Genomic DNA, 27,640 nt, shown 5'->3' on the forward strand with positions numbered 1-27,640 from the left:
GATAATTCATAATTTGCAGCAGATTCACGTTTTGGGGGTCAACAGGTATAAAACTGTATTAAAAGCACTTTGCAGATGAAACACACTAGACATTAATAATAAACACTGCCCAGAAGGAAGCTCTTGTGCACAGCTAGATTTTCCCCTAAGTTGCACTGCACAGAAATAAAAGGGAACCATGATAAGTGACTAAGTAAAACTGACCAAATTAAACTGAGTGATATGACTCATTTAACACAGCACATATTTTATGCATTCTTTTATTAGACATGTACTGAAAATTCAAAAGGACAAGTAAAGACCATGACTATGAATTACTCGGCAGAGGTTAAAAAAAGAAGCAAAAGAATCAACTGACCATAAGATATTAAATTGCTGCAATCAAAAGGTGATGATGGGTGATCAAAGAAGACAGCAGGTGACTTTTATAAAGTGGAACGGATCAAAGTTGTTTCAGACGTTTGTCTTTTTTTGAGACAGATTTATCTTGTCACCCAGGCTCAAGGCCATCCCCTGTGAAATGAAGCAGAGAGAATTTATTGCTACAGGCTTCACTAAAAACCCTGTTTGATAAAATTATTGTTACTATTATTACAGACATTAGTAACAAGTACATTCAGTGTAACATTATCCATTTACAACCTTCAATTCTCTAGATGCCAAAGACCATAAGATAATTAGTCGGATGGCATTCACTAATTCTTTCCTTTACAGACACATAAGGGCTGATGGCGAAGGAGCCGTGACTCACCTGACTTTTGGCTCGAATGCGTATGTGTCCGTTGACTGGAGCCTCAGGCCCCAGGTGGATGGGTTTCTCAATGCTGACGTTAGCCAAGGCGTCTTCTCCAAATATAGAGCGGGCATAAAGGTTGGCAGCCATGAAGCCACAGAAACCAGAGAGTGCCTGGTTTATAAGAACAGAAGACAAGCACTGAAAAGATTTCACCACATCAAAAGCACTGTCAGTTGTCCAAGAACATAATGGGCTCTGTAACAATGGTCTGCAAAGATACAGAGCTTTTACACAGAACAATAACAGCCACAGTCAATACAAGTGCCCAGTTTTACAAGTTATAATTCTGCAGGATGATGTCACTCTGAAGGCTATTTGCCATTTTTATACCAACCTTCTTGGGTGTCAGGCACTTCATGTTGGTGGACTTCAGTATGTGCTGAAGGTACTCATTCAGATGTGTGATGTTGGTGTTCACAGTCACCTGCCACAAAGAAAATAACTATTTATTTCAATGATTTTTGTTTCATAAATAAATTGTTCAGTTGACGTTTATATCAACAGTCTCCTGAATGTCAAGGACAATAAAAATACATCCTTCATAGAGACCATTTCTGTTGATTTACAAAATCCTATGTTGAGACAGCAACTCAAACACATCTGACTCATAGTGCTTTAAAAAATACACACACTTCACTTTTTCCACATTTTATGTTAGTCTTATTCCAAAAAGGAGTAAACTCATTTTTCCCTCAAAATTCTACTCGCAACACCCCATAATGACAACATAAAAAAACCCTGAAATTTTTGCAAATTTATTAAAAATAAAAAATGAATGACTTACATGTGCATAAATATTTGCACCCTTAACTCAATCCTTGGTTGATGTACCTTTGGCAGCAACAATAGCATCAATCACTGACTATGATCATCATTGAATATCATCATGATTGAATATGAAGCTTGGTGCACCTATCTTTGGGTAGTTTTCCCCCCATTCATCTTTGCAGCACCTCTCAAGCTCCATCAGGCTGGATGGGGAGCGTCAGTGCACAGCCTTTTCAGATCTCTCCAGAGATGTTCAATCAGATTCAGGTCTGGCCTCTGGCTGGGCCACTCAAGGACATTCACAGAGTCGTCCTGAAGACAATCCTTTGATATCTTGGCTGTGTGCTTAGGGTCACTGTCCTGCTGAAAGATGAACCGTCACCCCAGTCTGAGGTCAAGAGCGCTCTGGAGCAGGTTTTCAACCAGGATGGCTCTGTGCATTGCTGCATTCATCTTTCCCTCATCCTGACTAGTCTCCCAGTTCCTGCCGTTGAAAAACATCCCCACAGCATGATGCTGCCACCACCATGCTTCACTGTAGGGATGGTGCCTGGTTTCCTCCAAACATGACATCTGGCATCCACGCCAAATCTATGTCTCATTAAACCAAAGAATTTTGTTTCTCATGATCTGAGAGTCCTTCAGGTGCCTTGGGGCAAACACCAGGCAGGCTGCCGAGTGTATTTTACTAAGAAGTGGCTTCTGTGTGGCCACTCTACCATACAGGCCTAATTGGTGGATTGCTGCAGAGATGGTTTTCCTTCTGGAAAGTTCTCCTCTCTCCACAATGGAATGCTGGAGCTCTGACAGAGTGGTCATCAGATTTTTGGTCATCTCCCTGACTAAAGCCCTTCTCCCCTGATCGCTCAGTTTAGACAGGTAGCCATCTCTAGGAAGGGTCCTGGTGGATCTGAACTTATTCCATTTACAGATGACGGAGGCCACTGTGCTCACTGGGACCTTCAAAGCAACAGAAATGTTTCTGTACCCTTCCCCAGATTTGTGACTCAAGACAATCCTGTCTCAGAGGTCTACAGACAATTCCTTTTATTTCATGCTTAGTTTGTTCTGACATGCACTGTCAACTGTGGGATCTTATATGTAGACAGGTGTGTGTGCGCCTTTCCAAATCATGTCCAATCACCTGAATTTACCCCAGGTGGACTCCAATTAAGCTTTTTTCTCATCCCAATTTCCCCCCAATTAAGTTGTACTGCTTAGCTAAAATTGAAATCACAACCTACACGGAGAACTGTTTTTCAGGAAAAGTAAAGGTTTTAAAGCTGAAGGTACCCCTGCCCTGTCATTAACTACCCAGCCTTTGTTTCATTAACTGACCTTATTTACATTTACAGATATAAACAAACTGTGGGATGAGGAGTTATTTAGCACAGCCGCTCTTCTTTACCAGCAAGCCTTGTGGACACCATGCTATTCAGTAACAGCGACGTCCAGTGGCTACTGTGAGAACTGTCATAAACACATCACACCTCAATTTTTCTCTCATCGGATTTGAAATGATATGGACAGGTGACTAAATGAATCCCAAAAGTCAGGAAACTGACGATTACCAGGTGATTCTCATCCTTGCATGGGTCTGCAGCTGTGTTTTTAGTTTAACCACAGCAAGGACACCCAGAACAGACTTTACAAGAAATGTTTAAAAACTGTTAGATATCTTCAGATACATAGTTTTACTAAGAAATTTTTCTCCTCGTTTCCTTACCTGCCACCTAAAAGCCAATTAGATAACATTTTAGAGCTAGACCCCGTTGGGAAGAAATGGGTTTCAGTGATACATACTTTGATAAGGGGTTTAAATCAGATATCCTGGGACAAAATTAAAACTGCATGGGAGAGTGATTTAGGGGTGGTGCTTTCAGAGGAGGCATGGAAGGACAGCCTCTCTCGTGTACACACCTCTTCATTGTGTGTACGCCATGGATTAATTCAATTTAAGGTACTTCCTCATCTCCACTACTCAAGGGACAAACATGTCAGAATTTTTTTCAACACAAACTCTGCCTGCCCGAGGTGCGGTAATAGCCCCAGCTTCAGTGGGACATATGTTTTGGGCTTGCCCATCTACAAATAGCTACAGGGGGAATATTTTTGATGTATTCTCTCATGTGTGTAAAAAGACCATAGCTCCTGATTTCCACGCAGCCATTTTTGGCATAGCACACCCGAATTGTAAGCTAAACTTACAGGCGAATGCTTTAGCATTTGCTTCATTACTTGTCCACAGACTGATTCTTTTTAACTGGAAGGCAAATAAATCCCCATCATTTCTACAGTGGTTGAAAGAGGTGCTTTCCTTTCTGCCTTTGGAAAGGCTCAGATACAACATAGGCAAAAGAAACAGGGACTTTTCTGCAACCTGGAGTTCTTTTATGGACTACACTGAAGGTTGCCCCTTACAATAAGTAATCTGCTCATTAAGCGGTCATTGCTCTTTTTTATTTCCAAGGATCTATGTGGGAACAATACTGTTATATTTAAAAGCAAACACAGATTAACGGTAAGAAGACTGTCCAGTTTTGCAGCCTTTTTCCCTTTTTGTTCGAAGCCTCTGGGGTGGGGGTGACAGTTGCATTTGTATTTTTTGTTTGTCGTGTGAAAGTTGTTGGTACTCTATGGATGTTCGTTCAAAGCGTGAAAAGAGAAAATTAAAGTACGATTAAAAAAAGTTGGGAAAACTCTGCTCTTTGCTCCCTGTGTCACACCGCGGCGCTGTGAAACATTCAAATACACCAAACCCCCTCCTGCAGAGTGCAGACAGGACACAGAGGAACAGATAGAGACTCACTGCCAGGGGAAAAAAACAAAACAGAGGCATTCTAAAAATCAATTTCTAAAGTTTTGAATGTGGTAAATTTTATATCTTGCATCCAGCCTTGATTCTGCATCACAACGGTGTCAAGGCAAACCCTGCCTTTTGGCAGCCCAACTGATGAAAATCCATTGTAGCAACAGAGAACTGTATATACAACCCCTGGCAAAAATTATGGAATCACCAGCCTCGGAGAATGTTCATTCAGTTGTTTAATTTTGTAGAAAAAAAGCAGATCACAGACACGACACAAAACTAAAGTCATTTCAAATGGCAACTTTCTGGCTTTAAGAAACACTATAAGAAATCAAGAAAAAAAAAAATTGTGGCAGTCAGTAACTTTTACTTTTTTAGACTAAGCAGAGGGGAAAAAAAAAAAAAATGGACTCACTCAATTCTGAGGAATAAATTATGGAATCACCCTGTAAATTTTCATCCCCAAAACTAACCTGCATCAAATCAGATCTGCTCGTTAGTCTGCATCTAAAAAGGAGTGATCACACCTTGGAGAGCTGTTGCACCAAGTGGACTGACATGAATCATGGCTCCAACACAACACGAGAGATGTCAATTGAAACAAAGGAGAGGATTATCAAACTCTTAAAAGAGGGTAAATCATCAGGCAATGTTGCAAAAGATGTTGGTTGTTCACAGTCAGCTGTGTCTAAACTCTGGACCAAATACAAACATGGGAAGGTTGTTAAAGGCAAACATACTGGTAGACCAAGGAAGACATCAAAGCGTCAAGACAGAAAACGTAAAGCAATATGTCTCAAAAATCAAAAATGCACAACAAAACAAATGAGGAATGAATGGGAGGAAACTGGAGTCAACGTCTGTGACCGAACTGTAAGAGACCACCTAAAGGAAATGGGATTTACATACAGAAAAGCTAAACGAAAGCCATCATTAACACCTAAACAGAAAAAAACAAGGTTACAATGGGCTAAGGAAAAGCAATCGTGGACTGTGGATGACTGGATGAAAGTCACATTCAGTGATGAATCTCAAATCTGCATTGGGCAAGGTGATGATGCTGGAACTTTTGTTTGGTGCCGTTCCAATGAGATTTATAAAGATGACTGCCTGACGAGAACATGTAAATTTCCACAGTCATTGATGATATGGGGCTGCATGTCAGGTAAAGGCACTGGGGAGATGGCTGTCATTACATCATCAATAAATGCACAAGTTTACGTTGATATTTTGGACACTTTTCTTATCCCATCAATTGAAAGGATGTTTGGGGATGATGAAATCATTTTTCAAGATGATAATGCATCTTGCCATAGAGCAATAACTGTGAAAACATTCCTTGCAAAAAGACACATAGGGTCAATGTCATGGCCTGCAAATAGTCTGGATCTTAATCCAATTGAAAATCTTTGGTGGAAGTTGAAGAAAATGGTCCATGACAAGGCTCCAACCTGCAAAGCTGATCTGGCAACAGCAATCAGAGAAAGTTGGAGCCAGATTGATGAAGAGTACTGTTTATCACTCATTAAGTCCATGCCTCAGAGACTGCAAGCTGTTATAAAAGCCAGAGGTGGTGCAACAAAATACTAGTGATGTGTTGGAGCGTTCCTTTGTTTTTCATGATTCCATAATTTTTTCCTCAGAATTGAGTGACTCCATATTTTTTTCCCTCTGCTTGGTCTAAAAAAGTAACCGTTACTGACTGCCACAATTTTTTTTCCTGATTTCTTATAGTGTTTCTTAAACCCAGAAAGTTGCCATTTGAAATGACTTTAGTTTTGTGTCATGTCTGTGATCTACTTTTTTTCTACAAAATTAAACAACTGAATGAACATCCTCCGAGGCCGGTGATTCCATAATTTTTGCCAGGGGTTGTATACACACACACATACAAATTGGAAGGGGTTGTGAAGCTGGATGGCTACCGTTTCTGGGCTGCCAAACATAAAAGTGAAGCTTACCTTGTTTTCCCACTCAAACTCTGCCCACATCTGTCTGAATTCTGCATCTGTGCATGAAGCTGGCTGGATGTAGTCCATGATGTCAATGTGGATATCACTGAGGACAACACAGTTCCTGTCGCTTGCTGCTCCTGACACATCATAAACTAGGAAAAGAAGTGCAAACATGCAAGCAGGCCAAGACTGTACAGTTGGTGATCAGTTTATCATCACGTGTGTATTGTTAAAATATTCAGTGCTGTACAAGTTTTTCCTCACAATTTCAAGCACTCTTTATTTAGGACAGTAGGAATGATTGAAGCCAATTAACAGTCTGTTACGTGTGCAGTCACATGGGTATGGCTTTAGTTTCAACCTTTTCCATGCACATGTCCATTGTTGTGGTTTCTCTGTGCCTCCAGTGTTGGAATCCATCTTCCTGTTAATTTCTCCTCATCACTATTTAAATCACTCACTGCCTGTCAATTTTGAGCTTGTGTCTGCAACTGGATTCTTCTTTCCACAGGTTATGGCAGAGTACATATGGAGCTGGCCTGCCTGCCAACATGTAGACATGGGTTTGAATCCTGTTTTGCTACCTGTCTGTGTCCTTGGACAAGGCACTTAATCTGCACAATCTCTGTCCCTCCAGCTGTAAATGGACACCAGCCTTGGCCAGCAGGAAAGTACCCTGTGATGGACTGGCCGTCACGTGTGTGTGTGTGTGTGTGTGTGGGGGGGGGGGGGGGGGAGGGGGAATAAGCACTGGCCTGATGGGACTCAGGATCTCTAAGTGCTAACTTTGCTTACTCCTAAAGGTTATGACAGATTAGACAAGCCAGAACATGAACCCAACACAGTTAACAGTCAGTGAGTTTTTTGACTGATGAATTAACTGTTCAATTGTTTCTATTCCACCTTTTTGCTCGGTATAAACTATAAGTTTTCTCTATGACACGTGGTCACTGATACACTATCACTGACAAGTGAAGAGATTTTTTCCAGACTTGCATGATCCGGACTCTTTGTCCTCTGCAGAGATGCTCCCATGGTGAATTTATGACAACCATTTCTTTCCACCAAATCACCCCCCCCCCCCCCCCCCCCGAGACAGCCGCTCCCTCAGATGAGTACTGTTTGTTTTCTGAGCCAAAGGAGGATTTGTTTCTGACCTTGCTGTGAATGTAGACACGTTTTACTTGAATTATGCCCAGACTATGTTTACTTTTATACAGAAGCTCTTTGAGGAACATTGCAGCTGCTCTGTTACTACCTACAAGGACAGACTTCTGGCCACACTATTATCACAGAGTCACAGTTACAAGCAGTATTCCCTCCATTAGAATACACAATTTTTTTTTTTTTTAATGCTTCCATCTCCTGCATTTCATCCTGCATCCAACAGCTCATTTGTTTGCCTGTAGCTCAGACAGTTATAACACTTCCATCCTGAAGCAGTCTCTAAATTCCACACATCAGCTACCAGCGCCTACATCCATCTTTATGCCAGTTTCCCCACTACCTCAGTCTGACATCATGTCACTTCAGACAGCCATTGCACCTCTTCTGTCAGGGCTAGCGACACTACAGGCAGCCTTCCCTGTGGTCACATTGTCAGTTCATTCTTTAATGTCAGAGTGTAACTCTGCACTTTAAGCTGTAAAGCGCTTTGACCATTTAAAAAAAAAAAAAAAAAAAAAAAAAAAAAAAAAAAAAAAAAAAAAAACTGCATTATAAATGCAGTCCATTTACCATTTTACCACCCCCTCCCCAGCCAACATCTGTGCATGGCTCTGCTCATATTAAGAACAGGCATATACATTCAGGATGCATACATTCAGGCCATCCGTGCACCTCTAGCAGTCTGGGACCATCCCAGTATCATCAGTGTCTGATTCATCACGGCACCCTCAGGCTCGGAAGCCATTCCAGTGTCATCCAGCTCTAGATTACAGCCTTGCCGCTTCAGCCTGTTGGGTACATAAATCTCATCAATCCATAAGGCAGCGTCTCTCAAGTTGCCTTCAGAGTCAGAGATAGCAATGAAACCACACTCCTCCCCAGATCCAGAGAAACTGGAGGCAACAACTCAACTCAGCCTCTCCAGACACTTGGGGCAGCAGTGGCACCACGCTGGGGCTCACTGATGCAGTATCAAGGAATAGTCCTGCCTTTCAGATAAGCGACACAGCCAATTCCAGGATGGTGGAGGGCCTTGTAACTTGTACCTGTCCCTAGACATCAGTTTTGTGCAAGCTTCCTAGATTTGCCCTGTTCCAGACTCTGCTCCAGCCCCCATAATTTTCTGCTCTATTCCAGCCTCCAATTTCTCCCATACTATTTAAATAAAACACTCCTTGCCTGTTAATTCTGCCTGTGTGCCTGGGTAGCTGCTATCCATTGCACACATTTAGCTCCGTAGTGTGGTGTCTGCGATGACATGCAGCATTATGGTGTGCTCTTTGACCTATCCTGCCTGTCAATTCCAGTTACTTTTGTGTCTGCAATTGGGTTGTTCCTCCTACACGCCATACATCACCCAAGACTACTAAACTCCCCATTATGTAGTACAGTAGTGGAACATACAAAGAGTCTAAAAACATACACTGGGTACAAAGCATCATATCAAACACATGATATGAACTGAATTCCAGCTGAATTATTGTGTAAACTTCAAAAAGTTGATTTTCTTACCAATGTTGCCAAATATAATGCCATTCTCAGTAGAAGCCACCTTGACATTTGCCTTGATGTTAGCAAAATCATGAGGAGCAAGTGTTAGAGGGGAAGGCTTCTCAACCAGCTTGAGATCACCTGCACAATATAAAAATTTATATTCAGTCAAATGCAGCAACAAAAATGTGCCAGTCTAGAGTCTACTTAACTTTTAGGAAATACTTCATGAATCCAACACTAACCTAATGTTGCCAACTCAAGGGTGCAGTTCTGTAGAGTGTCACTGGTTTGGTTGACAACCAGCACATCCAACACAATGTCATACTGGTTAACGTGAACATAGGCCTCAGCATATACTGGGTCTGAGAACCCAGTCAGCTGTGTCACCTGAAATGGACAAAACAAATTATTATGGGCATATTTAAAAAAGCAATATAATCATGTTTAGAGACTAGATTAAGGGTGTAACAATTACCTGATATAAATTGAAAAATGATAGGTTTAACTGCTTCGATACAGACCTGAATATACAATGAACAAATGGATGGCTCAGTTTTAAAGCTATGAATTGGACAAGTTAAGTTTGTTTCACTTGCACATCTTCAAACTCCTTCTGCTTCTGTGGTTCTTCTATGCTGTGTTTTCTCCTACTGTATTTGGTGCTGGACACAGTAGTGAACAAAAAGCAAGCAGAGGTAGTGCCAATGTCTCCAGAACAGTAGTAAAAACCTGAACGACGTCCGTGGTTTTTCATGAAAATGCAACTGAAGATAAGCAATACATGTGGCTTATTCTAAATTACCATGGAAAATGCGTTAAACATTTTTTTTAAACTGCATCGTACTGCATCAAATGGAATAGTTTCATAATAAAAAGTATCATTCCTAAATTGTATTGCAGCATTGTATCCTCATACAAGTCTCCCAAAGTAACTCAATATGTATCATTTTATAAGGAAGAGATGCCCACCTAGACAAGAAGTCCTCTGCGACAGATAGGGTTGGGTATTGAGAACCGGTTCTTTTCGAGTATTGTTAAGAAATGATTCGATCCACCGATATCAATAGCCTTTTTGCTTAACGATTCCCTTATTGGTCCTTCAGAGCAGCTGTTGTTTTTGAGGGTGTTTGTCGGGAAAATGATCATTTCTCTACGTTGATTACAGACCCTGCAGCGGCTCTGTAATCAAAAATTTCTGCAGCGCGACACCACTTTGAAGCTTGAACCAATGAAATAATGCTTCGATCCACTGGCTCATGGTTCTTTGATTCGCTGCTCTTCAGAAACGGCAAGTCCGCTTCTTAACCCTTCTCAAAGCCATTAAAATATCACGAGTCACTTTTGTGCATATTAAAGTCACTAACTGGGACTCTTGTCTTGTCAAGAATCGTCCTCCGTTCCATTGGCACAGCTCCAAATGCTGCGCGGCTCTCTGCCGAGACAGAGTCCAGTCGGAATTAATAACTTCAAAACGAATTGCTGCTTTGAATAAAATGACACCTCTTACAAACATTGTAATACAGACAAGAAACTACAATCGAGAAACTTTTTTCCCCATCCCAAAATGAGACGTACTGTGTTCTTTATAAATTACATCCTGACGTGCTGCAAGAGCTCAGCTCAGATGTATGGAAAGACATTCGTGCCAATAATGTCTGAAAGGAAATGCTTTTGACAAAAACTACAGATTTTGTTTATTTCTATTTATGTCCAGAGATCAAGGATCCACCATGTGGAGTTTATTATGTCCAAAGTTTAAGGATCCAGTGACCAATTTCATATTTATTTACTTTAAGACTCAACTGTTCTATTCAACTTGTTCAATTTCAAGTTAATCAGCTTATAAAGCGCCAAATCACAACAAAAGCCATCTCAAGACGCCTCACATAGAACATTTCAACATAAAAAATTAAAATAAATAAATAAATAATTCAAATACGTAATTAAAAACAGAAGTAAAAGAATAAAACAGATAAAAAAATAAAAACTATTCTTATGAAAGAGGATAAAAATAGGCTTTAAGTCTTGACTTAAAAATGTCCACGGACTCCGACTGCCTCACGGTGGCAGGAAGACCGTTCCACAGAGCGGGTGCACGATAAGAAAAAGCTCTTTGACCCTTTGACATAGAAAACCTGTAAAGCCTACTTTTAGTACACAAAAAATTCACAAGAGGTATCGATAAGGGAATCGAATCGATAAAATCTTATCGATACCCATCCCTAGCGACAGATGTATTCTTTTTCAGTTTGCTTTTCAAGCTAATGTCAGAATTTATTATTTAAAAAAATAAATTTAGTGCTATGAACATGGGGGGGGGTGGGGGGGGGGGGGGGGGGAGAACAAATGTCCAATTTTAACTGGTTCTAGCTTCTTGAGTGTAATGTGCAGCTTTTTTTGTTTGCATTTAATGTAAAGTCATCCAATACAGATATATTTTTAGGTTTGGTCTGTTTGGACAAAACCCATTACATAACAATAATAACCTACAGAACACAGAATTTTTTTTTATTACTTTACTTAAACTATTTGCTGGCACTATATAGACTAAATTAATAATAAGCTGTAGGCCTACTGTACCTTGTTGAGTTTTGAAGCCAGGGGATCTGCAGCCTCCTTCCTCTGAGTGTTGCCCATAGCAGCCAACAGACTAAGCTGGAACTGGTCCTCTTTCGATGTCATCTCATTCTTAGCCATCAACTGCATGAAGGAGATTGGATCGTCGGCCTGCACTATTACATTACGTTTCTCCGACTCCTTCTGCATTCAGAAAAAGAGAGATGGTTCTTTTTAGAAAAGTGTCACATCACAACACTCAACAGATAAGTGTTAAGCACAGACAGTAAACAGAACCACAGTGTATTAAAAAAAAAAATGTGGACAATAAGAAAATAGTCTTGACACATGAGAACAAGATGGGCACAGTCAAGACTTACTGATGTAAACAAAGAAGAGTTAAATGAATCTTGAAGAAAAATAAAGGCCCTCATTAAATTAATGCCACTTTGACATGGTCAGGTCTAGCAGCGTGTGTTGGTGCCGTTTCCAACACACTGTTATGCCTTGGGTAATGGCAACCACCCAGGCACACATGTGATCCAACCTCATCTCTCAAAAGTAGCCATCTATCTGTCACAATTGGGCGATATGTTAGTCTCTGATGTTTTCTGGTTGCTGGGGCCCACAGCACTGAGGGCACATTTCCAAAGTGTCATGGGTGATGCTCCCTCATACTGCAGGTAATACTCCTTATTGATAGGAGTCTCCTTAACTGTTTGCTTGACACAAAATCATTTCGACTGCACCCAATGATCCTGAGACAAGATGATAGTCTAACTAATTTTTACTTTTTGTATGGGCAAACACAGTGATGACAAAGCGCGATTCAAAGTAAACAAGTTAAGTAAGTTCAGGCTTTTGATTCAGTTGTCATTACCTTCTGTGACAGCTTCTCTTCCTCCAACCTGACGGTCAACATATGTGACAGGGATTTACGACACTCCTTGTTGAAAATATCATTCATAAGCGGGGAACACTCTGACAGGACCTTAAGGCACAGTGAGATGCGATCCACATCATCATCTGTAATTGGCTTCTTGGGCAGAGAGGACTTTCCAAGATGGAGCACAGTGACCATAATCAGCATGGCTTCTGCTACAAAGGACTGACATGGAACAGAAAACAGCACGGATAAGAGGAATGGACAGTTTACTATAAAAATGGATCATCCTAAATGAAGAAAGAAGACCTTACATTTTGTTTCTTTTTCTCTTGAACAAGAGCAACATAACGCAGGGCCACTTTGGTCAGTGTGGTAGCTAACGAAGCTGCTACGTAGAAATCTCCATCCATCAAGAAGCCTCTGAGTGGAGGCCTGTAACAAAACAAGTTAATGTCACCTAGTAAGTTAATCAGTACAAATGATAACATGCAATCAAAAGAATATTACAGAAAACATACCGGTCTTCTTCTTTCTTTGAAGGCCTTGAGGAGCTGAGGGCACTCTGTGTCACATAGGTGCCCATCTCAGTCACCAGTTTTTGTGCTGGAGCTGCACTCACTTCATCTTCTGGCTTCAGCTCTCCAGTTTCCTTCTTTATCTCATTCTCTACAATTGGGATCTTCACATCCACAGCACAAACAAACATAAGACTGTCAGAGTAATTTTAACTGTGCTGGGATTGTTTGGTAGCATGTTATATTCTGAAAATAACAGAATCTGTGTCCAGTCATAAATATACCTCTCCCAAGGACCTGCGAACTTCTGTCATCACACTTTGGATATCTTCTTTGGTGCTACAATATTCACCCAAGATCCACAGTGCCCCTCTGTAGATTCTGAAATACACAGAAGGTGTCACTGGTGAGTGTGTGCATGCGTGCTGTATACAGTATGGCCTTACACTACGTACAGACATGCATAGTGCATGCAAAAGAAGCAGCACAGACTCTAATTAGTCTGTGGGCCAACATGGGTATATGTGAACCCTCCAACCCCATTTCAACATTTTAACAGTTTTACACTAAAAATACTTTAGACATTGCTATTGGGCCATTTTATGTGAAATAAAACAATATTTGCATAACCTGTAACTTTTTATACATACCTCAGTGAAGAATTTTGGTGTTTTTGCCTTACAAAAAAAAAAAAAAAAAAAAAAAAAAAAAGGCAGTTATAGGGTATGTCTATTTGTTGTGTGAAAACAGGTGGTGAGGACCAAAATTTCAATGGTAACATTCGCTTTCATTAATGGGACACCCCAAGGCTTCAGAAAAATATAGGTTCGTAGAGTTGTGTGTGTGTTGGGGGGGGGAATTCCACGTATACCCATGTTGGCCCACAGACTAAATGTTTTTCTCTTTGTAGTAGCTACTACATAATTACATAAAATGGCTCCATGCAAGCGTTGCTACTCAGCAGCGTTCAAGCTAAAAGTCATGAAAGAAAAAGAAAACGGAAGAGAATCCAAGCAGCTTTTTGCTGCCTGGATTCTCTTCCGTTTTCCAGCAAAAAGCTGCCAGGATTTTCCTAGTTAACAGGAAACGCGTCCGGGATTGATGTAGGAATAAGGATAAAATAACAACCCTGGTCAAAACAGCAAAATGCAAAAGTGGGGGAAGGAAAGTGCGTTACCAGGACATTGAAGAGGAGCTGATAAAATGCTATATTACATGCGATTTGGTGCAATTAATAAACAGATATTTCTCAGTCACATTTTCATGCTCATTTGACTCATAAAAAGTATATTTTCCCATATTGGCAAGATGACAGAACTATAATACAGTTTGTCACATGGATTAGAATATGGTGTTATTACTATTACATAAAACCACATATTTGCATTGGACTGTTATTGTTTTATCTCTACATTTATCTGAACATTTGACTTCAGCAATTTGTGCTTTTATAACAACTAACAGTGTCTCAACATAAATAAAAAATAAATTTGATACAAGTAACACTGTACCTACTGTTCATTAAGTCACCAATATCACTTTTAGTATTAAGGATCACTTACAGTATTTTGGTTTAAATTTGATTCTTATTCACTTATATAAATGATTTTTCCATCCAGTGCTGACATCAGCATTTCTGGGATCCTCACAATTTATGTGCCGAGCAAAATGACACACAAACATTTTTCACATCATTATTTGACCTCTATCAGCATATCAAATGTTTATCATACACATGAATATTTCACACCCATGTAACAGAAGAAACCATAACATGTAATTTAGCAGGCTAGAGTTTGCATGGTGTCTGTTTGATGTAAATTTATCCCAGAGTTTGATGTGTGTGAAATAACTTGAATCATGAATGATAAAAAAACAAAAGTCAGGGCGGCATTTTGGTGAACTTTAAATTGTCTCACTGCAGCAGAAAGGTACAATCTGTAACCACAGCTCTCATTTGCTGCTGTGTGGATGAGCTGAGGCATGTTACATTTATCCCAGATTGGTATCAGATTCTGATACAGACGTAATTCATGTACCACCTACATGCCCCTAAATGTGATTATGAAGCCTTACTTGACAGTTTTGATGGCATGAAAGACTTCCAGCATCTTCTCAATGATAAGAGGTCTTAAGGTGTCAAATCTCTGAATGGCCTCCCGCACAAACTCCAGTACATCAGCAGCAGCTGCCTCATTAGTGTCACTTAAGAATTCCATCAGCTGATAATATACCAACAAATGTATTACAAACATGTTCACTGCATACATTAAATGTAAATCTAGCCTATGTTTCTGTAAAACAAAAACTACATACCTCAAAACAAAAGCAGCCAAAAAAATGACAACTTACCACAGGAATGACGTTTGCTGCCATGTCAGGGAAGCGCACACTGCATGAGTGGAGAGTGCGCACCAACAGCTGCCTGTATTTATCAGTGTCCTCATGTTCTGTTACGTTGTTCGTCTTGATCACTTCCTTCTTCAAAACGATCACCAACTGGGAAGCAGAGAAATGTCACCAACAGCCAACCTTTCTCTGTGTCCATGCAAGGACAAGAACGTTCATACACTGGAAAACACACCTCTTCCACATTTCGAGATGAAACGAGGTCCAGAGCAAGCTGCAAGGTTTTCTTCCTTACTTCCAGGTCAGGAGTGCTGAGAACACGCAGGATGTCCATCACAAGGTCCTGGATAACAAAATATCAGCAATGAATTAAACAGTTTAACACAGCTGGTGTTTTTTTTGTTTGGTTTTTTTGAGGTTCTTGCAATTCTTAATAGTCTGACACAAAATGCAGTAAGAAATTGATTACGGTTCACTTCTAAGTACCTGAAGTACACGCTCATGAGTGGGATGCTCCTTTAGTTCAATCAGACGATCAAGAACAATTAGCTTCACATTGTTGTCACTCTCCTTGATAATCAGATCGATATAGCACTGGGCAGCAGCCTGCAAGCCAACGCAGACAGAACACTCATTAACTGATTGACATTGATTTTGTGTGTGTGTGTGTGTGTGTGTGTGAGAAGAGTTTAAACGCAAAACAATCCATATCTATTTTTCTTGTTTTGAGCTTATTAACTGAAATTCAGTAACTCCAAATCCTCTGATATAGACAGGGCATGAAACAGACAACTAAAGCGAAAATTCATGGAAATCACCCATCACTCAGAGCTACACAATGAAAGTTTGAAAGACACATATTGCTTCAATTCAATTTATTTCTTTTTATATAGCACAAAGTCACAACAGCGTTGCCTCAAGGTGCTTTACATGAGTAAGGTCTAACCTTCCCACCCCCATTGCTTCAAATACATACCAAGTTTGTTTCTGATGGACAGCACGCATATTACCTGCTTCCCAGCAAACTGCACACCGATTTTCACAAAAAAAAAAAAAAAAGGGTTGTTCTCCTCACGCCATATGTTTAACTCCTGCTTACAGAGACAATACACAAGTATGGCCCCAGAGAGGCATAAATAAATAAGAGCAATCAGAGATTTCTGACATCCGCCAATCTGGATCCAGATCACCTCCAAAATTGAATGTAGTCTTTCATGGCCTAATATCTATCTGTGGTGAAAATTTAGTCAAAATCCACGCAGTAGTTTTGACATTAACCCTGCTGACAGACAGACAAATAAATAAACGCAGGTGATTTTATTACATCTTTGGCAGACGTAATAATGATTATAAACATTAAGAAGCAGCATGGATTGAAGATAAAAGTGTGCTAAATTGCAAATTAACTATGGACAATCACGCGATTAAATATTTTAATCGACTGACAGCTCTAATATATAGCAATAAGACAACAGCACAAACCTCCACTAACACTAGTTTCCAATTCCACAAAAGTTTACCTTGGAAAAATTTTCAAGGTCCAAGTCCTGTTTGAAGCAGCTTTTCATAAGCTAAATTAGATATGATCAAATGTCAGGAGCATGTATTTAGTTCAGGCACTTGTCAAAGTATTTTTTTGTGATGTCAGTTTTTTTTTTTTTTTTTTTTTACTTTTTCAGTTTTTGAATTCTTTTTCAGATAATTTTCACAGAACATTGGTTATCTCTGCTGTGCACAATTTGTCATTGCTTTTTGGCACTTTGTTTCCGACTGATAACTGGAAGAAAGACAAACAGGCATAAAACTGGAACCTCCATCCAATTTTGGTGGTGTAGGTTAATCCGTAACAGAAAAATGAGAGTGATTGAGGCACTTTTGACTGAGATATGACGCAAAATGTACAACAAACAGGCTTTTCAATATTAAATTCAATAACAAAAAGAAAAGCAAGCATGTCAATGTGTGAGTCCTGCTGTCATTATCACACAACATTGTATGATATTGCTTTTTTTTTGGGGGGGGGGGGGGGGGGGGGGGGGTGTCTTTATGCAAAAAACCTTAAATGTTAAACATGGGGCTGTAACATACACAACAAACTTGTCAGAGAAACCCTGTTGTTGCTATTGTACCTTAATGGCCGTGGGAGCACTGGAGAGGGTTACAAGGGTGCCAGCAGCCTCATACTTAACAGCTGGACTGGAGGACTGCAGCAGGTTGTAGATACACCGGATAAAACGTGCACGCTCAGAGGGGTTGGCATGGCAAACCTAAGAGTTGAACAAGAAAAGCTCAGCTATTAAATCAGAAGATTAAGCACAGATTTTACCAGACAGATAAAAGTTCTGAGTTACTTTGTAAATCAGCTCCACAATAACCAACTGGAGAATGTCACCAAAGGTATGAACTTGATCAATACAGGTGCTGAGGTAATCCAGAGCACGATCCTGTAAAATGAGAAGTACATAAATTACATCAAGATTTAGTCAATCTTGCGACACAAAACAGTCCTAAAAATACTGAAAATGACAACACACTGCAGACCTGATCAGCATGAATGAGCATCATGAAAGCATTTCTTTTGCAGCTGGCATCCTTCTCACTGACAAGGAAATCATGGATCAACTCTGGCGCATCTGGGATGAGGTGTTCAAAATTCCTTAAAAAAAAAAAAAAAAGATCAGGTCAGTGAAGCTGCCCAGCATGTTATTTAGACTTATAGAATCTTACAATCTGGTAACTAAACAACAGAATTTTTCAGTTACAACAATTAACCAGTAGCTATGAACAGTCTGTACCTGTAGATGGTGTAAATGGCCAGGACAGCATTGCGGCGCACGTAACTGTGTCGATGTTCCAGGCAGGCCCGGATTGCTGGCATAAGAGGCTCCAGTAGTTCCGACTCCTTCAGCTTGCACAAAAAGCGCAGGGTGGAGCCACGAATGAACTCATTAGGGTGCTGCAGGTCCTGAAATGGAAAGCAAGATGTCATTAGGATGACTGTTGACTGAAACACTAAAGGAAAATTAATTTTCAAGTTACAAAGTAGGGGTCAACCAATGTGGATTTTTAAGAGCCGATACTGATTACTGACAAAGTTTGGAGGCTGATACTGATATTTCAGGCCGATATTTTCCTGCGGTAAAATGTGTCAAAAATGGTAACACATAAATAGAACCGACAGAGCTCCAATCTGTACACTGCTACCTTCTGCTATGCCAGTCTGTGGGACAGCAGCCTTCAGAACAGAGAGGCTGAAGCTGTGACATCTAACAGATCAAGCAGCGCTGCAGACGGGAGTTTGTTACAAACCAGAAATTCATACTTTAAGACTGGTACGGGCTAACAACCCCTCAGTCCATGAAGTCAGGGGGCATTAGCTCCATATGAGGGACCCCTCACACACATTAATGGGCCTTTGTGAGGCCCACTGATGAGCCACAACTTCAGGCAATTTAACTTAAATATGATGCACATTTCATGTTACATTTTAAGTCACGCGCAGGACGTCACGTTTGAAAGGTTAAAAACACATTAATATTGGATGCACATAGCATTTCTTCCTCAAAACGAGTGCGGCACCAGGCGGGTGTGCGGATACTCACGAGTCCCCAGCTGAGCGCACCTACGTTGGAGTATACCCCAGTAGATGAGAAGGTCGCCTCCCTGCACCTTTGGGTGGCTGAGGGGAAAACTCTGACGATTGTTTGTTTGTCCCTGAATAGAGTCCTGTATGGGGCTCCCATGGGGGACTCCATTGTTGTGCGGGGGATTTCAACGCACACATGGGCAATGACAGACACCTGGAGAAGCGTGATTGGGAGGAACAGCCTCCCCAATCTACACCTGAACGGTCGTTTGTTATTAGACTTGTGTGCTAGTCACAGACTGTCCATAATGAACACCATGTTCTAACATATAGATGCTCATAAGTGTATATGGTACCAGAGCACCCTAGCCAAAGATCTATGATCGATTTTGTGATTGTATCATCTGATCTGAAGCCGCATTTTCTGGACACTTGAGTGAAGAGAGGGGCAGAGCTGTCAACTCATCACCATCTGGTGGTGAGATGGATTAGAGGGTGGGGGAGGACTTTGAACATGAAAAGCATATGTCTGTGAGTAATATTTAATATTTTTATGTTAAACCGACCTGCTATGGTCTTCTGAAACAGTTGATAGATGTATTTTATAACTTAAAAATGGGACCAAAGCTAATGCGTTAGCATGTCTATGGCATTTTCAATGTTAAAGTTAGCATTAAGCTGTTCGCATCAGCACGTTTGTGTTGATTTGTTTTCTGTATAATTAATGGCTCAGCGTTCATTGTCGTAAAAGAGTCAAATTGTAATTTTTTAAACTTTATTTTTATTAATAATAATAGTATCAACAATAACAGTCTACATAATAGACAATAATAATAGACTAATAGTTACAATACAATTTTAGAGAAAGACAAAAAGAACCTAATGAAACAAAACAGAAAAGATAAAACCATGTAACAATGAAAATAAATACATACAGAAATAAATAACAACAATAATAATAATAATAATAATATTTCCTGTGAACACCTAGTGACTCTTACACCTCCACTTCATCCCTGTTTTATTTAAGTTTAATGACAATTTGTTTCAGTCAAACCATATTTTTAATTTGTTCATTTCTTCAGTGATTTCCTCCAGAACTATCTGCCAAGCGAGAAAACTGCTGCATCCTAGTAAGAGCTGAATACTACTGGAATTAATCTGAATGAAGAAAGTTGGATTTTTTTCACTAAATGGATCAATTTAAAGCGAAACGCCGTTTAAATCAAATTACACCTCTTTCCAAACATTGTAATATAAACAAACTGCAATCAAAATGTTTTTTTCCTCCCAAAATGAGACGTCCTACACTGATATGCAGCAGCTGGCTGAGCTCAGAGGTATGGAGTGACATTCATGCCAAAATGTCTGAAAGGAGATGCTTTCGACAAAAACTACAGATTTTATTTATTTTTATTTATGTCCAGAGATCAAGGATCTAGTGACAAATTTAAAATGTTGTTGACGTAGAAAACCTGCAAAGCCTACTTGTAGTACACAGAAAATTCACAAGAGGTATAAATAAGGGAATTGATAAGGAATCGGATCGATAAGCGGAATTGATAATGGCATCGATATTGATAAAATCTTATCAATACCCATCCCTAGTTGGCACCTCAGGAAGGGAAAACAGGGACCCATCCAAGCTGTCTAAAGTAAGAATGGGACTCTGTTGACCTGTTGAACTGAGGATGTAATCCGGTGCTGGAAGGAATACTTTGAGGAACTCCTGCATCAGACCGGAGTGCCCTCAATTCTAGGGGCAGAGCTGGAAGCCGATTGAGGATTTTCATTAATTTCCCTGGTGGAAGTCACTGAGGTAGTCAAACAACTCTGCAGTGGCAAGGCTCCGGGGGTTGATGAGATCCGTCCAGAAATGCTGAAGGCTCTGGGTGAGGAGGGATTGTCTTTGGATAAGACATCTCTTCAACATTGCGTTGAGGTCTGAGACAGTGCCTAAGGAGTGGCAAACTGGAGTGGTGGTCCCCATATTTAAGAAGGGGGACCAGAGAGTGTGTGGCAACTACAGCGGCATCACACGCTCAGCCTCACTGGTAAAGTATACTCCAGGGTGCTGGAAAGGAGGGTTCTGCCAATAATCAAACCTCTGATTGAAGAGGAACAATGCCGGTTCCATCCTGGTCTTGGAACAACCAACCAGCTCTTCAATGTCACAAGGATCCTGGAGGGTGCCTGGAAGTATGCCCATCCAGTCTACATGTGTTTTGTGGTCTTGGGAAAAGGCGTAAGATCAGGTACTCCAGGAGATACTGTGGGAGGTGCTGCGGGAGTATAGGGTGAGGGGGTCCCTTCTCCGCACCATCTAATTTATGTACTCACAAAACAAGAACTGTGTTCGGGTGCTCAGCAGTAAGTCAGGCTCGTTTCCGGTGAGGGTTGGCCTCCGCCAGGGTTGCCAATCACACGCTCAGCAGCTTGTCTGAGACAGTCTCTTCACCCAAAGTGGTCAAATGAATTAATGGGATTATTAACCCTCAGATGACAAGGTAAAACCTCTTAAATCATGCTAAAGTCAGTTTTAAGCAGAAACAAGGCCATACTCTGACATTTTGAAATGACCATGAAATGTGATAATCGGTGAACCGCGGCTGACACATGCGCAGTGAAGGCAAGGCGGACGGATTTTTAGGGGGGACCGTTTGGTCTGCGACACCGGGAAAGGGAAGTCTGGGGTCCCCTGCTGGAGCTGTGGCCCCCACAACCCGATCCTGGTGTTGCAGACTGAACGGTCCACCTAAAAAATGGGTCTGTCCTGATGACGCGGTTCACGAATTAACACCTCGTTTCTGCTTCAAACTGCATTACAGTCATCATCTATCTCAGCAACAGATATCTGAAGCTTTAGTACAACAGTCATTTCCACATAAATTCAGCATTATTTCATCAAAAAAGGTGGCAGAAGCGATCAGAGCACCGCGGCAACACGAGCTGCTACATGATGCGTTCTCTGCGCAACGGGCATTTCAAAGCATCACGGAATTTCCCAGAGTTTCTACTTAAAACTGACTATAGAATGATTTAAGAGGTTTTACCTTTATCATCTGATGGTTAATAATCCCACTAATCCATTTGATTGCTTTGGGTGAAGAGAGTCCATCTCAGGTGTGCTGCTCTGGTCCAAAATGACGGATGCACAGATGAAAAAGGCAGACCGACTTTCTTCAATTTTTCTGTCCGCGACACCGGATAAGCGGATGAAGATGAGCGAGGTTTTCAACACTTCCATGTTTCATAAGCATGAAGCTGTGTGCTGAAATGACTGTTTATGATCATTATCTGCTTTAATGAGCCTTTAGCACAGGGTTAGGCAACCTGTTCCAGAAAGAGCCAAGAGGGTGCAGGTTTTCTTTGCAGCCACTGACTCCACCAGGTGATTTTACTGATTAATATCACTTTGAGCAGATGGAATCAGTTAATCAGTGAAATCACCTGGTGGACTCAGTGGCTGCAAAGAAAACCTGCACCCTCATGGCTCTTTCTGGAACAGGTTGCCTACCCCTGCTTTAGCACTTAAGCTGCTGTTCACACAAATGATCATTGCAAACAGTTTGTACAGCTTTTAAACAGTTCCATGAAAACTATCAACTTCTGTTTTCATGTGAAAATGACCAAAGGCCCCACACATACACACCATCCCCTCTCTCCTTCTTTGGTATCAAAGAAAGACTCTTTTCTCCTCAGGAATCTTTTTTGGAAACACAAAGACTTTAATCTGTAAAAAAAAAAAAAAAAAAAAGTTGATTTGAATGAAGTTTTTTTTTTTTCTTTCTGTGATTCTGAACTGAAACGTGACAGAGTCCTACAGCAGGACAGAGAGAGTTTCAGCTATGTGCTGTAGCAGAGAGAAGCTCTCTCAGCTGTCTAAAGTCAATGACTGGCAATCTCTTTTTAAAAAATGTACACATGAAGGAACATGGCGATATAGTGAGTCACTACATCCAGCACTGCAAAAATAAACTTGCATATCAGCTCCTATAAATGCCCGATACCATTATCTTCAAAAATGCTGAATATCAGTGCAGATAATCAGCCAGGCCGATAACTGTTGACCCCTACTACAAATCATGTCAAGAGTCAGTGGCTACCACTTGTTAAATGGGAGCTGCAGCCGTTATTATTGCATCACACTCTCATCCATCAAAAAAAAACAAAAAAAAAAAACAATGGAGCCGAAACCCTACTCTGTTAGCACAAGTTGATTATTTCATTTCAACTCCAGTGTGTTGATGTACAGAGACAAAATGTGTGTAGCTGTCCAAATACTTATGGAACCACACGTGCTGAATATGAACAGACTCTTTCCACGTAGTGAAGGGCCATATTCTTCCACTCATGTAACCATTTGTTGTGCCAAAAATCAATTTATGAATAAGTAATCTAAATTCGATTACAGCATAATCATGTTTCCAAATTGTTGCTTTTACAACCCCAATTCCAATGAAGTTGGGACATTGTGTAAAATGCAAATAAAAACAGAATACAATGATTTGCAAATCCTCTTCAACCGATATTCAATTGAATACACCACAAAGACAAGATATTTAATGTTCAAACTGATAAACTTTATTGTTTTCGCGGAAGTATCTGCTCATTTTGAAATGGATGCCTGCAACACGTTTCAAAAAAGCTGGGACAGTGGTAACAAAAGACTGAGAATCTGATGAATGCTCAAAAAACACCTGTTTGGAACATTCCACAGGTGAACAGGTTAATTGGAAACAGGTGAGTGTCATGATTGGGTATAAAAGGAGCATCCCCAAAAGGCTCAGCCATTCACAAGCAAAGATGAGGTGAGGATCACCACTTTGTGAACAACTGCATGAAAAAAATAGTCCAACAGCTAAAGAACAATATTTCTCAACATTCAATTGCAAGGAATTTAGGGATTCTATCATCTACAGTCCATAATATAATCAGAAGATTCAGAGAATCTGGAGAACATCTAGGTTTTGAACTAACACATGCTGCCATCCAAGCAATGTCTTTTTCAGGGATGTCTCTGCTTATTTCAGCAAGACAATGCCAAGCCACATTCTGCACGTGTTACAACAGCGTGGCTTGGTAGCAAAAGAGTGCGGGTACTAGACTGGCCTTCTTGCAGTCCAGACCTGTCGCCCACTGAAAATGTGTGGCGCATTATGAAGCGCAAAATATGACAATGGAGACGCCGAACTGTTGAACAACTGAAGTCATACATCAAGCAAGAATGGGAAAGAATTCAACCTACAAAGCTTCAACAATTTGTGTCCTCAGTTCCCAAACACTTATTGAGTGTTGTTAGAAAGTGGTAAACATACCACTGTCCCAACTTTTTTGAAACGTGTTGCAGGCATCCATTTCAAAATGAGCAAATATTTGCACAAAAACAATAAAGTTTATCAGTTTAAACATTAAATATCTTGTCTTTGTGGTGTATTCAATTGATTATAGGTTGAAGAGGATTTGCAAATCACTGTATTCTGTTTTTATTTACATAATGTCCCAACTTCATTGGAACTGGGGTTGTATAAACCAGGCCATGTTGTCACATCATTGTTACATTTAACATTATAACTATGATGAGAAGTCCTTATTGACAGAGTCTGTCAACTACTTCAGCATGCCTTACCACTCAATAAAAAAGTCAAGCTGACAAAATTAGTCAGTGATTGCAGCTATCACTGTGTCTGTTGGCTTACCTTTCTGTAAGCATCACAAACCAAAATCATCTCCTGCAGCAGCTTTCCATCTGGGGTTGTTTTGGGGACAATCTCCCAAAAAACCAGCAGCAGCTTTTTGATGGTGTGATCTTGAAGTGGCAGAACAAATCGAATTATGGTCATCAGCAGCCCAGGCAATTTCTCACCATTCAGTATCATGATGATCACTTTCTTCAAAGCTTCAGTCTTTGCCTTGATCTCTCCCTTTTCTGTAAAAAGGTAATTATTGTTATGATTAGGATAAATATTACAATCACTGTCCAAATTGTTCATACTGGTGCGAGGAACATGAAGGAAATGCTAAATTTACTACTTTCAGCTTCCTCAGGAAAAAGCTTAAAGTTAATCACTGCTCTTTTGTCCTGGTGGAAGAAGAGATTTAAAAGTTAAGATAACTTACCTAAATCAGCTTTTAAGCTGACTTCAGAGGGGGGCTCAGAGTCTGTTGGAACATTGATCAGGGTGTAACAAACATTTTCTGCAGCCGTCATTTTGCTGCCAGGCTTGAAGAAACCTTACAAATGATTCTGAATAGCTTTTATATCTGTGAAAGACAGAAAAAAAAAACACCATTTTGAAAATAGTGGAGGAAAACCTTATCACAAAACCAGAAACAGATGAAACTCCCACTAAACTGATAGTAACAAAATGACTTTACTCAAACACTTTAGACAATAAAACAACTTCCAATCAACACCAAATTAAAATATTGCAAACATCACTTTTTTCCCCACTCTACTGTGTGCACTTATAAAGAAAGGGCCCTCAAACATTTGTACTTTCTAATTTACTTAATTAGCTTAGAGATTTTATTAGTTTGTGCACTATGCTAAGTGGAGCACGCCCAGCCCTACAATTTTTGTTTTTGTGTATTGTCTCCTTCATGACCACCTCTGGTGGGCCACTGCCATGCGCAGCCACCTTCACGTATACACTTCGTCCTTTAAAGATGCATAGCTTTTTTCTCCGTTTCAACTGTTTCCCTTGAGGATTTTAATTATTTCCTCCTTTCACAAATTCTTTATGGATGTTTTGTGGACTTTGGCCACAAGTGAGTGTAATGAAAAGCGGCATTTTCATATAGTCATTTTATATTGCTATCACCAAAAATACCATGAAATATTATGATATACTTTTATGTCTGTATCACTGTTCCCTAAGGCTAGCATCTCACGGAGTGGCAAATGCAGAGGAACGGTATGATTTTTGGATTCGCCAACTTTGTTGGCAAAAATTAAGCCTGGTATGTCAGGCAGCAGCAAATGCTGATGAGCATAGCTAATTTCTGCTGCCACTGAGGAAGAACTGCTTTGTTTGGCTGTGGCTGCAGTTTTCTTGCTGCAGAAGGAAAAAAAGAGGACAAAAAAGAAGAAAGGAAAAAGAAAACATACACCGTTTGGGTGAACACTGGTGTGACTAAATGGAGAGCTGTAATTCTTCCAACTTTAAAAATAAGTTGTTTTTCTTGTCGGTGGTGGGACAAAACACTGGTGTCCTCTGGTTCAGGCTGAGCTACACACCTGGAGCAGATAAACACCAAGTGATTTCTTTAAAAACATTGTGTTTATTCAGTAATTTCCACAATAAGGAATTAAAGTATTTCAAGAAATCTTCTATAAAGTAAGGGCATTTTATGCCAGTAACAGTTTTTGTCAAGCTGTGATGATGAATCAGACAAATGACATAACAGGTAAGCTTAAAACTTCACAGTGTAAACTAAAACTGTATGAATAGTCACATGAGGACTGTACCTTTTGCTTCTGAGCCAATCAATGGACAGCAGTCCTTCCTTTTGTAACTATTCCATTATTTCGGTACCCCAGGTGAAGGGTGCCAAAAAAGTGGTATGGTATGGGTCAGTTATTGTGGTGCCCGTCCCTACATCTGAATGTGGAAACACACAAAATAGTGTTCTGTATTGTGCCGTACCGACCCAGACTGCTGATGGAAACAAGGCTTTAGTTTTCCAAGTGCTGGAATCAGGTCATCCACTGAGTCCACATGGTAGTCGATACATCTCAAACTGATGTCTGTCTGGCCTAGACACACAGACATCAACGTGGCATAGACCAATGTCTAACTGGTGTAGACCGATGTCTGTCTGGCCGAGACATTTATCGGCATATCGTAGACCACAATGTCTAGCTGGCACAGAGCTTTGTCCGGCACACCTCACCACAGGTTCGATGGAAGGATCAGCATTCTATTTACTGTAAAAATCACTCACCCACACCAACGGGATACAGCAACATAAAAAAATAGATATCCAGAGATGACACTTGCAACGTTCAAACATTCTAATCATTGTTTCGTAGCATTTTTAACTTTAAAAACGAGCTGACAAAAGGAGCAATCCACATGTAAACAGCAATAACCACACTATCGCAGTTAAAATAAGCAACATTGCGTGTTGGCACTGAATAATCAAAAATGCACCCAATCATTTGAAGAGATAATCCAAAATAAGCACCGTTGTTCCATGCTAATGTTAGCTTGTACCAAGGCCAATGTAATAAAATGGAGGACAGCAGCATTAGCAAGCTGTCATTACACCGACGAGGGAACAAACATTACCAACGAGCCGAACATTACAACAAAACCGTTTCGTTACCTGTGTAATTCCACGCTCCAGGCTGTACCCTTTACTCTCCACAAGTACAAACACAGATATCTGGTCAGTTATGTCCTCCTTCCGTGTGACGTGGACGCTTTCTGAGCCACATCACCACTGAGGAACGCCGCTGGTTCTTCTTCGTCGACATTTGACGGCAGCTCCCATCCCAGATGTTACATTACTGCCATCTTGTGGGTTTTTTTTTAGACATCCACCCACGCCTGGTTTCTTCTTTCTTTCCGTTCTTATCACGTATAAATTGCTTATGCTACGTCATTATTTTGAACTGAGTGTAAATATCTGCCCTTCGCCTGCTGATCCCACTGCCGTTGCCACTTTTGTGTAATTGTCATCCAGAGTTTGCCTCCCCATTACATTTACAACAATATTCTCTTTTCAGACACTTTTAGCACATTGTCCATTCC

The 27,640-nt window shown here is 40.4% G+C and overlaps 1 protein-coding gene across 2 annotated transcripts; it reads right to left on the reverse strand.

Annotated features, from left to right (window-relative positions):
• Window positions 1-242: 242 nt before the first annotated feature.
• Window positions 243-27,370, reverse strand: copb1 (COPI coat complex subunit beta 1). Of its 2 annotated transcripts, none has more exons than XM_034191157.1 (22): window positions 27,197-27,370; window positions 25,002-25,147; window positions 24,581-24,810; window positions 18,091-18,260; window positions 17,837-17,951; window positions 17,647-17,739; window positions 17,425-17,562; window positions 15,782-15,901; window positions 15,531-15,638; window positions 15,299-15,445; window positions 15,023-15,168; window positions 13,231-13,327; window positions 12,950-13,110; window positions 12,743-12,863; window positions 12,426-12,653; window positions 11,570-11,749; window positions 9,232-9,376; window positions 9,008-9,127; window positions 6,335-6,480; window positions 1,131-1,220; window positions 752-907; window positions 243-513 (listed from the first exon to the last, which is right to left on the reverse strand). In XM_034191157.1, exons 2-22 carry the CDS (start codon window positions 25,090-25,092, stop codon window positions 454-456), a joined length of 2,862 nt encoding a protein of 953 aa, XP_034047048.1. In that variant the 5' UTR covers window positions 25,093-25,147; window positions 27,197-27,370; the 3' UTR covers window positions 243-453. The 2 variants fall into 2 exon arrangements, with proteins under 2 accessions (XP_034047048.1, XP_034047054.1); XM_034191163.1 differs by having other exon boundaries at window positions 25,002-25,145; window positions 27,213-27,363.
• Window positions 27,371-27,640: the final 270 nt, after the last annotated feature.

This window comes from Thalassophryne amazonica, chromosome 2, assembly GCF_902500255.1.
Source record: "Thalassophryne amazonica chromosome 2, fThaAma1.1, whole genome shotgun sequence".
NCBI lineage: Eukaryota > Metazoa > Chordata > Actinopteri > Batrachoidiformes > Batrachoididae > Thalassophryne > Thalassophryne amazonica.